Raw genomic sequence first — 15,578 nt, 5'->3', positions numbered from 1 at the left:
GGGGCTCAAGCCGGAGCGAGAAGCTCGAACGGCTGCCGAAACATCCCGCCACGAAGAAAAGCCTTTCCGAGTCGCACCGGACGGAGCGTCGCCGCCCCGGAAAGCGGACCGCGGCGCGGGCCGCGGACGTTTCGGCTCCGCTGGCGCGAAGCGTACTTACATGGTGCTGTCGCCGAGCTCTTCGTAGAGGTTGTTCGGGGCAGCGCTCGCCGGTTTGCCCGCTGGCAAGGCCATCTGGATCCGCGCCGTCTTCGCGCACTCGGCCTGGCGCCTTCGGGGAGGAGGAGGAGAAAGATGCGTTAGAAATGGTCTGTGGCCAGCAAACGCTTTATTTTTATTTATTCTTCTTTTATTCTTTCATGCAGTTTTCAAAACATTCCTGTCTTTTGCCTTCTTCAAGAGAAAAGTTAAGAACATGAGGATTTTTTTCTGGCTTTTCCTTCTTTGCTGACTCCCAGCACTCTACACCGGGCAGAAACCCCCTGGACCAGCCGTACACCGCTGCCACGGGCTGCATTTCCCAGGAAAAAACGCATGTGCTAGCAGCTAGGCTGCACTGATCAGCAGTTTGAGTTTCAGGGAAAATTTCCGCCTCAAAGAACAATTTTCCAACGGAAAGGAGTTTTCTTTCTTTCTTTTTTTTTTTTTTTTTTAACGGAAATCTTTTTTCTGCATGTGCAAATTCAGCATCACGAAAAAATTTCTCTTTTCTAGCTAGAAAACAAAACCGAGGCGACATGACAGCTCAGTCCACCTGCGTTCATTTGTGTTCGCGGTCAATACCATCCGCCCTAAACCATTCCTTTCCTTCCTCTGCGGGGAACGGGCTACATCCTGCGTCCCGAGACCCTTCTCGCGTGTTAGCGTACACTAATAAACCGCACAAAGCGGTCCTAAGAGTGACTTGGAAAAACCAAGCTGTACAAGGCTACAGGAAAAAGCTGGAGTGTTGGAAGTAACTTCTTATTGCATTTCAAGCACCCTTAAAAAGAAAAGACTGGTCAGCTGCCAGTATTGCCGTGCAAGAAATAAAGCTGGAAGTTCATACTTACTCTTTGAATCTGTTTTGTTATGCAAAAGAAAAAAAAAGAGAGATAAAAAGGAAGGTTAAACGCATTCCAGTTACAACAACGATCCTCAGCGCTGAACCTAATCGCAGTCATAAAGTAATAAACCAGAGGCTGCTTAATTATTGCGTACATAAAATTACAGAATTAATGGCATGCTTAAAGAGCCGTAATTTCCAGGACTGAACAGTATTTAGCTGCTGCTTGTGATACTCTCGCATCGATTTTGTAGCCGATATCAGCACGAATGACAGCGGGGAAAACTGCTCCGGCCTTGCAGAAAACCCCACCACCCCCTGCCACCCACATGCAATAGAATAAGGCATGAAAATGCAAATATGCCTAGAAATATTTAACAGGTAGAGTAGCAGGGGCGTACTTCTCTGTTTTCTCATTTTAACACACTCGGAGAACGCTATAGAAAATGTCTTTCGCAGCGAAGGTGAATTACGTTTGGTTCCTATTTAGAAGACGCCAGTTTTCTGTGCTTAACAAATCACATATTATTCACACTTAGCTTCTAGGGTTGCGGTGGACAGTGTATTTCAAAGGTGCTGTTTAGGGGAAAAGAATAACAAATGTTTCTGAGTTGTTTACGTGCCGTAAGTGTAGGCTCTGAGCTGCACTTGACAGTGATAATTTTATACTGAAAAGAAAGCTCATTTAATTTAACTACCATTTTTACAAAGAGTAATAAGTTAAATTAACTCACTGGATCTTAACCTGATCAGCGGTCTGGAAAGCCTTCAAAAAAAGGACCTTAGTCCACATAAAAAGTTTTAAGAGCGCGAAAATCGCAGCAGTTCCACTGCGAGTGCAGCGCGTGCGACAATTACATTTATTCGCCTATAATCTCTGCCACACAGGGCAAACTCGAGCACCTAGCTTGTCAAGCTTGGTGTGGGGGAAAAATACTGAAGCTCCTTGTGAAAAGGAGCACAAGACCGTAAGCAAAAGCAGACCAATTTCCCATCCGGCTCACGACAGCTTTTGGTGTTTATTAATGCTGAAATTCCTTTTGCTTTCTTTGGTCCATTTTGCCGAGATTTTTTTTTTTCCCCACGAAAGTGTGGTTTATACACAGTGGTCTGCTATAAACCCCACTCCAAGCGATACTTCTCGACAACGAAAACGTGACTTTTGCTGGAACGAAGCTGGGCAGATCCCTGAAAACTCTTAAAAGAGATGGGTGATACTTCTTGACCTAAGGGTGCGCCAACAGAGGTGAGGAGGTGTTTGGAGAAGTTGGAATTTGGAGTTTGAGTGAACCTCAAATGGCCTCCTTCAGAGGAGCTTGTTAGTGGTGTTGGTCCTTTAATTAGCCCATGAGCACCATTGCTTAAGCCTCTTGAGTCTATGTAAAGTGACCGGAAATATCAAGCAGGTTCGTTCTGCTTCATCTGCGTAGCCTGTTTTGGATAGACCTAAGCTGGCTAAATGGCCAAAATCTTTGTGAAATCCTTATGAAATGCTTAGAATCAAGAAGCGTACAGACGGGGAAGAAATGTAACTGAATATTTCAGGACTTCAACAACAACAACAAAAAAGTTGAGTCCTCTTACTCTGTCAGAGCTACGCAATGTGACTTCTGATTTTTCTACTGAACCAGCAAATCTTTTTTTTCTGCAGTGAACTTCATACCCAAATCTATACTTGCATTTCAAACATCTTGCTTTGGACCTTGCATTCTAGCATGTAACCCAGACCAGTCAATGCCTCGTAAATTTGGAAAATGCCAAAAGACGCCCCTCCTGTGCATTTTCATGTGCACAGCCCCAATAACTACTGACTATATATAGCAATGAGATGGACGTTAAAGGCATTTCCCTGCACGTAAACCGGCAATACAAGAACACTTTCCAATTATAGCATCTCTACAGCAATGTTGGTATCACGAAAATGAGCAGGGGTACTTACTGTCTGTAGCTGACCATAACTATTAAAATAGCTGGCATACAGCAAAGGATGATTATGACAGCCAGAGCAAGTAATGCACCTTCCGTGTAGCCTACGGCTTGCGCCTGCTTCTTGACATTTGCTACCACGTCTGGGGTGCGGATCTCCAGGATGCGGCCCCCTTGGCCCAGGTATGGCTGAAACTCTTTGTTGATATCGAGCAGTTTGCCGTCCAGGAACCTTCAATGTTGCAAAAAGAGAACGATTACAGCCAAGTTCATTAGCTCTGCTTGAATTACTGTACGGACGGTTAATAGCTATACTCTGATACCTCTTCTTCAAGTGCTTGAGAACATTAGAAATTCCTCATGCTCTCTATGTCAAGGATCACTCTCATTTATTTAATACTAGCACGTGGTTGAAACTCTAAAAAGGAGCGGTGAACTCAGGTTTATTCTCACTTCTGCAAAAAGCACTCCATACCATGGAAAATGCTGCGCTACGGGTAGGCCAGCCCACTTCCACGAGGAACACCAAAGGAAGAGCAGTGTGGCAAGCTGGCTTTTGCCGTGCGTTTGCCTTTGGTGCTCTGCTGCGGAGGATTGACCAACCCTCCCGCACACATTGCTAAATGCTGCTGTAACCTAAACACCAGCTGGATGCTAATCTAAAAAGGAGTAATTCTTAGAGGGCTTTTCTCAACTTCTTCTCAGCTGCAGAGGTGATCTACAGTTTGTCCCCTGATGACATTCCTTTCAACATTAGAAAGAAAGGGACTTGGGAAAATTATGCTTTTAATCCCCCACCCTCCAACTGCATCAATTCCAAACCTTGCTCTTGCTCCTGCTCCGTTTAGTTAGCCTCCCTGTCTCTACTGATTTAACAGATCGCAACGCTGGTACTACCTATTGAATTATTTAAATAAGACTTCTTTCTGCTGGGTAAGAGGAAAACACAGCGGGCCAGTGATCAGATGGAAAAAAAACTCCAAACTACCCTAACCAAATGATCTCATCTCCTATACAATCCAAGTGACTGAAAACTTTCTGTTGGACTACTTTTTGGTAAAAAGCAGTGTTTTTGAGAATATTTAATTTTCCTGACAAAATATTTTGGCCCAAGTTTTTATTTCCAAAGGAGGAAAAACGTTCCTGGATCAGTTTTAATGTGAGGGCTGTCCATGTTGTAGTGCCAAGTAACAGACTCTAGCTGCAAAGAGCAAAGGCAGAGGCACCGGTTGGGATGCAAAAGGGTCCTGCTGGTTCTTTGCTATAGCAGAAGATCCCCTCCCAGGTATTTTCTCTCCTGCATTACTATGCTCTACGAATACTCACAAGTTAGATTTTGGTTTCTTCCGCAGAACATTTTCCGGGTAATTGAGCAAAAATCTCTTTTTGCAACTTAAAGATCTGCAATGACGGCTTGCAGAACAGAAGTAGCGTACAAACAAAGCTCCGTTGCTTTTGTCGCACGCTAGATGTCACTGGTGCATGTTGGATGTCCTTTGAGTTGGCGTTAGAGCTTTCAGCTAGGACAGCATTCAATCTCTGCAAGACTTTAACACTCTCTCAGTTAAAATTCTGCTAGCATTTTCTTGACAAACCCTATTTTAACAGGTTCACAACTCAACTATGCACATTTCCTCCATGACGCAACATGACACATTGTGCAAAAGACTCAGACTGCATACGCATTTTTTTTTTTAATGGAAGAAGCTTTCCACTTAATATCTGCAAGAGAAATTTTCTGGATGCAACTGCTTTTTATGCTCCAATAAACCAAACCTTCTTTCACATAAAAGATAAAAAAAGGAAGGCTGATCTTTTTCGCCTATAATATTATCTAAGTAGCTTCAATATTTTTTATTTTATTTTTTAAATGTTTCTTAGAGATTGGAGTAGCAGGAGGAACTAACACAGTTACTATTTGGACACATTTGTTGTGTAATCAGATAGATCCTGTTTAATAAAGATGTCACATGAACAGTCATAAACGTGCTAAAGAAAAGTATGAGCCTCTGACCGCATATCAGTCTTAAAAAGAACAAGATCTCTTTCCAGTATGAGGACAATTGTTACTGGTGTCTCTTGTGACCGGGGCAGCAAGAGGATCGAGCCAGTCCTCTAAAGATCAAAACTCCAGGAAAGAAGGCTGCAGGAGGAATTTCTTTTTCTTTTCTTTTCTTTTTTCTTCTTGTTTTTTTTCTTTTTGATTTGGGTAAGCACCTGAGCAGAGCTGAGTCTCTTGAGGTTCACCCGCTCGCGAGCTTGAACTTGACAACTTCAGATTTCAAGTTACGAAAATCTGGCTGCGTTTCTCCCCTTTTAAGCTGACGCTTACCCACCTCTACCCCAAAGCCAGGAGAGCATTCCCCAGGATTCTGCTGATTTAAATATTTAAAAGCTCTTGAAGAAGGTGGTGGGGGGGGGGAAGCTGAGCATGCAGGCACATGGAGCATCCTAATGAGGTTGCTTCTATGCTAATATTACCTTGTACTTTTTCAGACCTGGAAAATGAATAACCTTCCCTTCACATTTGAAAAACAAACTGCTTTTTAACCAACTCTCTTCTTTCCTGTGTATTTTACAAACCCCCCTGAAAAGACATTCTTGCATTTGCAAAGGGTCGTGATATGAAGTGGGCCTCATCTTCTGCCCACAAAGAGAGTTTACATCAGAAAAAGATCCTTGTTGGGGGTCTAAAAGAGCTGATTGCCCCCCATGCACAGATACTAGCTCATTTTCATATCCTAAGGGTAATAGATTTGCAAAGTGCTTTCCAAAGCAAGGAGCAAAAGGGCATCGGGCTTTTCGACTGTAATCGTGGTCACTTGAGTTTCCTGAAGCTGGACGCCCCTCCTGATAACATCCTTTTGATCTTGCCAGCGCTAACAACTTCAAGACCAATCATAGTAGATGAAAAAAGCCACAGAAAGCAGAGGTGAATAATTCAGTGATATTTAAGGCTTCCCTGTCTTGGCCTGCATTTTCTCCGGGTAGATTACACAAGCATTTTCCGCACGCTGCTCGTGCAGTGAGCGTGGCAGATCCAGGATGCCTTAGATCCCACCGGTGCGCTCCACGCACTCATGCTACGAGGCTCCTCTCTCCCGGGCAGATCAGCTGTGTTGCACATACCGTAGAGTTGTACTTACAAAGACTATTTATCTTTCATTTCTGCTCCTCCAGCAACACCACTGGAATAGCAAAGCAGTCAAAACCTGTATTTTTTTTCCAGGTAGAAAGCTCACGTAGATGCCCACAAGCCAACAAGGATGTGCAGCTGTCCCTTCCTCGATAGCTGCAGTCTACCCTGAGTACAAACCCCTCGTGCTCTCTGATCCACAGGACAGTGCAGGAAGGGCAATTTTGCAGGACTATTTCTGTGGCTGTAACTGGACGTGGGGTTCTTCTAAAGAAAACTGAAATGCTGTAACTCAAACTTTCTGCGCTTCCCCAGCAGGCCTACATCAACTGCAGAAGAAGTACAGAGGGATGCAAAAACTTCCTATGTTGTCTTTTTAGATTGTTTGCCTCTGCCAGTATGCAGTGTTTGCACACACAATATATAATTTTTGAAATGAATTTTTCAGTCTTACCCAGTCACTATATGTAAACCAGCTGCTTCAAAGCTGTTCACTGCCTTCTACTTTCCTCTGACTACTTCGGCATCTATTAACTGGACCACAGAGCTAGCTCACTGCTAGGAGCTGCAAGTGGTGAACAAGATCTGAGCAGACTGTTTCTAATGGGATCCCACCTTGGCCGTACTCTCCGCTCCTACGCACGATGAAGAAAATGCAGACTTCAATGAATTTACAAGCTGCAGAAGTGGAAAAGTAACAGATAGGACAAATTGCTACCAAAAATCAAGAGGCGGTTCAGACTGAGAAAAACATAGGTGATTAAGAGACTTAAAATAACGTATCTCAGAAGTGAAAACCTGGGGCAGTTCTCAAGAAAAAATTTAAGAGGATGGTTTAAGCGCAAGTTTAGGCCTTGTTGGGAACCAGAAATTCAATGCATTAATTGAGTGCCCTTGAATCTTGCCCCCAAAATTACAGTAAGACTCAGTGATGGAATCTGGACAAATTGAAGAAAGTAAGGCTAATTTTCAACAGAAATAATAAATTACCACTGGAATAACTATGCAAAGATTGTAGTTTGTCTGTCGTTGGATTTTCTTGAACACTTATTTTGTTGAAAGACATGCTCGAAGCAGAATTAATTCGGGGAATCCCTGTGGTCTTTATTAGGCCAAGGCAGACTGACCACAGCGATCTCGTCCAACCCATAAACTCTCGATATATGCAGAGCCGTACTCTGCTATAATTCATCCGTACTGAATTAAGAGCTCTGGAGAACAAGCCCTTTTTCAATCACAGTCCAATGCGATGGCTCACAGCCATTTGCTTTTCAGGCTGTGGACCGACATGCTGCTTTCTGCCTTCGTTGAACAGCCTGGTCTAGCTTTCATAGAGACAAAAAGCAACCACGAAGGTGAGATACATGCAGAAAACCAACAGATAGCGACTGCCTTAGAAGAGTCTGATTAGCATTCTCCCTGTTTTGATACACACGCAGGACGTCAAAAGCCAGAAGTACAGTTTCTGACAAAATGATTCTACGATCGTGTTGACGCACTAACAGCCAAATGCGTTGAAATCCTAATTTTGTCTCACAACCTGCTCTCCACTAGTGATGACTAATTGCTAATTTGGAAGTAGACTGACAGGACTAAACAGTGTCATATTGTGAATGTAAGTGGTCCACCTACTACTGCTCCTCATCTCTAACAGCTGGTGGGATGTCCTTACACATAGTTGTCTCCTCAGCCCACTGAGGTTATGCCTAGACTATGGGACCTGTGAGCACGACTGATTTCCTGCGTGTGGTTGTACACCCTGGTCATGCCCAATGCCTGTGCTTCAGACCAAGAGCTAAGCTCCTCTTTGCTCTGATTTTCATCGGAAAAGGACAAAGACTTATGCCCCAAGCAGAAAGTGCAGAAAGTCTGAAGGTCCATGACTGGAGCACCAGAGCCAGCGCCCAGCACACTCCAACAGCTAAATACAGTCACAGAATTAGAGGTCTGTCTTTGCACTGCAAGACTCGCCTGCAAGGCCTCACATTTTCCACTTTAATAATGGTGTACTGAGGTGGGACAGTGGGTTATGAAGATAATCGAAGCAAAGCGAACAGTCCACGGTTACGTCTACAAAAGCATTCTGCTTGGAAGCAGAAATGTGGTTTTGAAACTAAGCCTGCTGTCAGCTCCCCTAACTGTGAGTTGATCACAAAGCCATCTTAGCATGCCGAAAATAAATTATTTCAGAGCAATCTCCAGCACGTGGAAAATGTATTGCAACCCTCTCAAAAGGGGACAAGGTCTGAACCACGTATGTACTGGGGCCATTCAGTTCAAGGGATGGGACCGAAACTAGGAAGGAGTAATGACCGCAACTGCACGTAACTAGACCTAGCGGTCACATGCCAACTGCTTCAATAGATCTATCTTTTCCTGTTGTCTCAAATCACTTGCTAACAGGAACAAACAAGCTTTCAAACATTCATTAGAAGCACAGAAAGAGTGGTAAATAAGATACTTACTTAAAAAGTTCATTCCTCATTATAGCTCTGTTTGTTTGAGGGTCAATGGCGTAGACCATCAAGTCAGACTTGGTATAATCCTCCTCAGAGTAGCCATCCCCGAACCTCCGCGCGCCAATCGATTCTACCACTACCGTTGCACCAGGAATCTGGTCTTGGACGTAGCGTTCCAAAATCCTAAAAATGAGACAGAGTTAGAGAGCTACAGTGATTTATTTCTACTAATCGAGACTGACAATGGTCTGAACTAGATGCTATTAGATAGAAACTCAGGTTTAGAAGGTAACCTTCAGAGCACTTTTTATGAAATTTCCAGCCTAATGTAATGTTTTAAACGCTCAGCTCTTGGGAAAAGCTTGGCAATGTTAGAGGAGGTCATCAGAAATGGTGTCCTTAAGTCTAACTCTTTGTATTTATGACATGAGTTGAGTTTTAAGTGGCTCTTGGGAAATACCAACTATATTTTACGAATAAAAACTGTCACCCTCTTATATAAGTTATACGACTTCAGAAAGCTTCAGTTCCAGCTTTACACAGGATGCATATAATAAATTCTCACATACAGAAACAACAACTTCAACCCTTTTCCACGGGCTATTTCATCTGGGCCTCTAATAAAGCTCAACATATCAGGTGCAGAACACCCGCTACTCCGAAAGGCACGAGCAAGTTTTACAGCCCTAAGAAAGCTGGAATATCGAACCGACAGGTTTACTCCAGAAAAAAAATATAATAAATTGCACAAGTTATACAAGCAGAAGAAAGATAGGTTAATAGAATTTACGGGAAGCTACGCTTGAGATAACAAGGGTGTAATAACAGTAGACCAAAACAAGTCTGTTCTTTTTCCAAAGAGAAGTGGGAACGCGCATGTGCAGAACAGCCCTCCAAACACAGAAGCGAAATACTTGCACCTATGCCAGGTTGAAATGTCTACAGCACGACTGCTTAAGCAACACATCAACAGGGGGAAGGTCTTCACTGGGCACCTGAGAAGTTCCTGCAGACTGCAAGCAGGCCTGACACTGAGGTATAGCGGATTTATGGAGAATTATAAGCATGACTCACTTTGCCAGTTGAGCAGCTTTAGAAAGGACAATAACTTGAGAGAGTTAAAAAATGTAGTATTATTATTCTTCCCTGCCTGATTTGCAACTGTAATGGTGCCCATTAAACTTGCTGATCTTCTGTAGCATGCTACAAACTCAAACCACTCGTAAGTCCTGACTACTTCTACGCATCTGCAGCACTGTGTAACCAAGGAGAAAGAGATTTAGAAGTACTATCGCTCAACTCTATGAACTTGAAGTCCTGTATGCAACAGGGAGAACTGCTGTTCCCATCAAGACCGCACCTGGGAGAGACAGCACAGATGGTTGGGGAGCAAATGCAGGTAAGAACAGTTGGAGTCAGAAGGAAAATGGAAAGATGTGTAGACATCAGAAGAGTGTCAACCACTGCTTTTGGGCAGGGGCAATAATACACCTCATAGGATACAAAAGGAAGAGAGTGAGAGGGAACGTGCTAATTGATGTATTAAGGATTTAAGCACGAGGTGCTGAGAAAGACAAAATCTCCTAAAAAAGAAGAGGAGCACAGATGACTTCAAGAACTCACTTGGTGTCTTTAACAAAATATTTTGCAGCTGCTGAGGTTACATTTTGCTGTTGCTTTCCCCTCCCCTCAATGTGTGATTTCCAAAGCAAAGCACTGCTGACAAAGCAGTATTGCCAACTTGTAATTTTTCAAGGCCACCGATGCCCATTTATCTACTCAGCTCCTCTTCTCTCTGCGTGAAAATCTAGTATGCCCTTAAAACAGAAGCATTCCCAAGAGTTTGAAAAATCCAGGTCTGTCAGAAATAGGTCCTAATCTAGCAGCAGATAGATACGCTCAGCACAGAGCGCTGTTTGTAATCAAAATAAAAAAAGTAGCGAGTAGCCTGGGCGATATGTCGCTGCCTCACCGGCCTTGTCTAAACAAGCGCTCCCGTTATTTGCCAAAACGGTAAACTCTGCTCATCTCTGCCTCGGATGCACAGGCATTCAGCGGGTGGATGCTACCCTGCCACCGATATCTGAAGAGCAATAAATCTGCCAAGCAGCGTCTGATAGAGCAACTCCAAGATATGCTGACTACTATAAAAAAAAAAATCCAAAACATCAAGAGCACTGCAGTTATTTTTCTCTTTTTTTTAACCTTTCCACTCCCTGGTGATTAGCGATGTTGGGTTTGGTTGGGAGTTTTGTTATTTTTCCAAATCCTGCAAGGCTGGAAGATTAAAACGTCACAGAACTTGGTAACAACAGGCTCTTTTCTCCAAAATTCAGGGCATGACTTCTGCTGGAAGCCACTGCTGTTGACCATATCTCTGTCTAAAACATCATTAAAACAGAAGAATAAATAACAGACTGGTTTCCGACCACAAGAAGTTGTGACCTTGCAAGCCATTGCCTTTGGCATTGCAACACATGCAACAAAGTAGGGTTGAATGACCACAGCGTTTCATCTGACCTATACAGATTGTATGTCTAGACTGAAGTAATATATAGCATGTGGGAAATGAAATACATATATATAATATTTAAAAAATTGCCCTGAAGACTGAAAAGTAGCAGTTAAAGAATTCACTTAATAACGGAGCAGTTCCCCACAGAGTTATTTTAAAAGCTACTCAATTGAACGTGCTAGTCACAAGAACCAAGTTTTAAACACTCTGAGTAACAACTCTGCAGGCAGTCCTGACATACTTATCAGCAGAAGTTAGCTTAAAATTCACCTGTCCCTTGTTAATGCAATCAGTGCAATTAGCACATTCCCAACACCGGTGTAACAGGAGGTGGACCTGGCCATTTATTGGGTAACGAGATGTACCTGCTGCTCTAACTCTCTTTTAGCTCTGCAGATGCCACATAACCAACACAAGTTCCTCCTGGGGGTATCTTCATCACTACTACTTTCCAAATCCCAAGCAGTAATACCAACTGAAACAGAGGACAAGAGCATTTTCATCATTGCTGAGGGCAGAATGTGGCCTTAAAAATGCCCTGGCAGCCCAGAGGCGATTTCTTTTCATCCTCAGATACTCTTGGAAGAGAACCAACGCAAGCGTCCGCACGAGCGACTTAATCCACCTCAAAATACGAGTTGCGGAGTCGGCGGCACGAGAGCCCGGCAGCAAAGGCACCCATCCAAGCATATACGGCTGATAACCGTTGTGCGAGACTTGGTAAGTCAGCAGCAAGGTCTAATGACCCTCTATCGTCCCTGGTGGAGATGATGCGTGGTGTGGCTCTAGAAAGCGCTGCCACCTACCCATAGTTTTAGGCCCTTGGGCAGAATTCCTATATTTTATGCATTCCTATATTTTACGCAAACAAAAGAAACTAGTCAAACCACTCGGTGTTTTGAGTCTTTCACCCAAACCCGAATGTAATTATTCCACAATTTTCACAGCGGGGAAATTCTACGGTGGGGAAAAAACGGTTCGGTTTTCTTGTGTTTTTTGACAGCCTGATGCGTTTCTGGAGTTTCCAGAGCACACACAAATTATTTAAGAGCAAATGAGCTGTTCTTTCTTGCAAGATGCTGAAATGATTGTTTATGCCTTGAGCTACAGGCATTGCAGACTTGGTATCCTGTGCAACTTTGGGCTCCTCTGCTGAAAACTCTAGCTCCCTAGAGTAACTCAGCAATAATAATTAGATGCTCAGATTCGAGTTATTTGAAAACGTAAGCTTATTTAGCAGCAATGCAGAGTAAAGAGCATGGAGCTTTGCTGGTATACCTCAATACAGATTTCTCAATTTTTTTTTTTTTTTGAGTATATGCTCCCAATTTCGCTCGACTTCAGCCAAGTTGTGCTGGGACATAATGGTTTTAATGGCTGACAACTGAACTGCCAGATTTTCAGTGGTACTTCCTTATGTAGGTAAGGATAAGTATATAAAAAAGGATAAATATAGCCATCTGTCTTTACAAAAAGAAACTAAAAATGAATAGGATGTTATTGGCATTAATTGGACCGGCACAAGTTTCCTAAATGCTGCTCTCGCTCGCGGCCACGACACCCAAAGAGGCCCATAATGAAGTGACACGCTGAACTGGGATGCACTGCCCCAACCTTCTAGACACTTTTTTTATCTCCTTTTTTTTTCTGTCTTTTTTGCATTCACATACATTCTTCTTACAATTTGATGGCTGCACGTTTGGTGCCTGGTTTTCCTCTGCTTCAAAATGCTTGCTTGCAAAAAAAAAAAAAGCAAACCAAAAAAAAAAAAACCCTACATAGTAGCATAAAGGATTCAGCACTCCTTGCTGAATCCAAACACAAGAGCAGCGAGTGTCTGACAGTCGTAGAGTAAATAAATTTATTACCCTATGAGCTGATCCTTGTTTTGCTCCACAAGGGTGGGAGGAACATTAGAGACGATGACTTGCATGTCCAACTGATTGACCACAGAGACCTGGAAACAAAAAGAGCAAAATTCAATCGGCGCGTCCGTGCGTGACGTCCTCCAGCCCCGTATCGAGCGCGCGGAGTAATTCCTTCCCCGCCTTTGCAGGCGGGCCCTCATGCACTGATTTCCCTTCTTAATTCAAAAATAAGAGCGCTGGGAAATCGCACTTTGCTTGGCAGCCAAAAGCAATAACCAGCAGGCAAAGATTTAACTAGAATTATAATTGTTGGATGGCATCAGAATACCTCTTTATTATTATTATTTTTCTTTGGGGGGGAGGGGAGGGTGGCTGTTTTCTGCTTTCCTTAGGTACTTCTGTAAGCAAAGGCTCAAACCATCTCCCTCATGCCTCACTCAAAACCATTTATTGGCAGTTCAGTCTTTTTGAGGACTCGACAGGAAAATCCAGCCCTGGCAATACGCCATTTGTGCTAATGCAAATGCTAGATTAATTCAACTAAGTTAACAATACCTTGTTAGAAAATTACAAAAACCCATATTATTTAACAATTTTCAATGAGATCATCAGTCCAAGTTCTTATTTTAGCCTGTAATTCTGTTTGGTACCTCCTTCTCCCTCTATAGGGCACAGAACTGTATGCAGCAGCACAATTTTTGACATCATTTTTTTTTTGCAAAACTTTTCTTTAAGCTCGGTTCGCTCCCATACGGGCATTGCAGGCTTATGTTACGCCCCACCCCATACCACCTCCCTACAGAGCAGCAGCTAAATTTAGAAAAGTAGCACAACTTTAAGCATGATAAAGCTTAAAAAAAATCAGACTTAGTAGTCAATTTAATTCTAAAAAGGGGGGAAAATAAAACCCAATCCTTGATATTCAAGAGAGAGGTCTGAGCCCTGTTCTTCAGCAGATGGGCCGTAATATTCTTTCACATCTGATTCACTGGCTCTGCAGCCTAATTCAACTTAAAATATTTAAATGTTCCTGAAATGTCATCAGATGCACCGATCAGCATCTGCGGACGCCTGCGCAAGAAAAACAGAATTACAGTGAGCTCAAAGTAAGTTTTAGATGATGCTCATCAAAGGGGACTCGAAAGCCAGGGACAGCTTATTAGAATTAACTACATTTAGTCAACTCAAGCACTTCACTGCTCACCTATTTACCAAGCACCGTGTAAGTGTGGTGCTTAAATTAAAAAAATACTTTTTTTAAAAAAAAAAAAAAAAGGGGGGGGGCAATCGTTCTCTCGATACTCAACGGATCACAAAATTAGGAGTGCTTGTTCATATACAGAAATATGAGCGAACAGCTCTGGTGAAATAAGGGTGTGAAGCCAAAGTAAAGCAAGCATGAAGGTTTCCATAGGAACATTAACATGCTTGCCATATGTGTTTGTAAAGGTTATTTTTTTTTTCCCTCCTTTTCAGTTATTAAAATTAGCGTTAAGCGGAAGTCCTAACTACAGTCTGACTACAGAGCTGTCAAAAAAGCCGGGGCCCTTCCCGCACCAGGGTCTTTTCTGGGGCACAGCCCAGGGCCCGTCCTACCACCACCTCCTTGGAAAGCTTTTGCTGTTGCCAGTCTACAGCATTAGCGTTATCCGTGTGGCACACGACTGGCTCAAGAACAGGGACCAGGGACGGAGCTATCGGCAATACTCACGTGAGTGAGGGAAAGGGTTTTTACTCCATGTCAAACGTGGGAAAAGAAGTACCGAATAAATAATCCTATCAACAGTCATCAGCTCCCAAGATGAAGACCTTACAGCTTGATTTTTCTTTTCCCCCAAAATACTTGGTGTTTTTGAAGTTTTCCCTTTCGGTAATGGCTTTTGGTTCTGTTTATGCACTCAACAATTCTGCAATCCAGCCTGCAGGCAGCTGAAGAATACGCTGCTGAAAATTAGCAAAACGTGGGGCTGAATTACTTAACGAGCACTACAAGTGAGAAGTTTGCAGCAGAAGCAGCCAGAGCGTACGGTCGCTCGTAACCGCGCGGTGACGAGTGACCAGCCTTTGATTGCCTGCTTCGTTCACTAAGAAGTGCTCCCCTTTCTGATTTTATTTTTTAAAAAAATCAGCAAGGCACAGCCCCCAACAGCAGCTTTGGCTCTTGGGGAAGGGAGAGAAAAAAAATAAACAAGAGTCCTACCCTTCGGAATCACTTGCTTAGAGATTATATCATAACACGTATTTACCATCAACCTTCGCTGCCAGGTGCCTGACACTGCAATGACTCGGCACCAGGATAATCTCTGTTCAGGCCACAAAGCCCGGGAGCAGCCTAGCCTGGTTAGGAAGGAGCGATGCGTGGATCGTGCTGGCTGCTAACCCAAGCTTTCACGTTCAGAGGGTGTCACTAGAGCTACAGCTACTCTGAGCTTTCACACCTTCTCGACAACTTGCTGCGTGAGAGCGTCTATGACTCATTAGAACAACCTACATATGCCTCTATAAATTAATCAGACATACCAACGCACTCTAATTTTAATGCTGATAACTTCTGGCTACATTTTAATATAGTACTACATCGTAAATGGCATGAGAACGCCCTATCGTTTTGGGAGGTCAAGCATGCAGA

The 15,578-nt window shown here is 43.2% G+C and overlaps 1 protein-coding gene across 16 annotated transcripts in view; it reads right to left on the bottom strand.

The window, feature by feature from the left end:
- PCDH15 (protocadherin related 15) overlaps window positions 1-15,578 on the bottom strand; it is a 599,229-nt gene that overhangs the window by 16,357 nt on the left and 567,294 nt on the right. For 15 of the 16 annotated variants that reach the window (XM_062580806.1, XM_062580810.1, XM_062580818.1 and 12 more), the window contains 4 exons: window positions 12,950-13,038; window positions 8,573-8,749; window positions 2,985-3,203; window positions 161-271 (listed from right to left, as the gene is read on the bottom strand). In XM_062580806.1, the coding sequence (XP_062436790.1) occupies window positions 161-271; window positions 2,985-3,203; window positions 8,573-8,749; window positions 12,950-13,038 (596 nt within the window). Of the gene's footprint in view, window positions 1-160; window positions 272-2,984; window positions 3,204-8,572; window positions 8,750-12,949; window positions 13,039-15,578 lie in introns of those variants that run through there. The other variant, XM_062580817.1, reaches the window with a different exon arrangement.

The sequence above is a fragment of the Rhea pennata genome, chromosome 7 (genome assembly GCF_028389875.1).
Source record: "Rhea pennata isolate bPtePen1 chromosome 7, bPtePen1.pri, whole genome shotgun sequence".
Lineage (NCBI taxonomy): Eukaryota > Metazoa > Chordata > Aves > Rheiformes > Rheidae > Rhea > Rhea pennata.
Note: the sequence above shows the minus strand (reverse complement) of the source record. Positions and strands in the feature narration are given on the sequence as shown.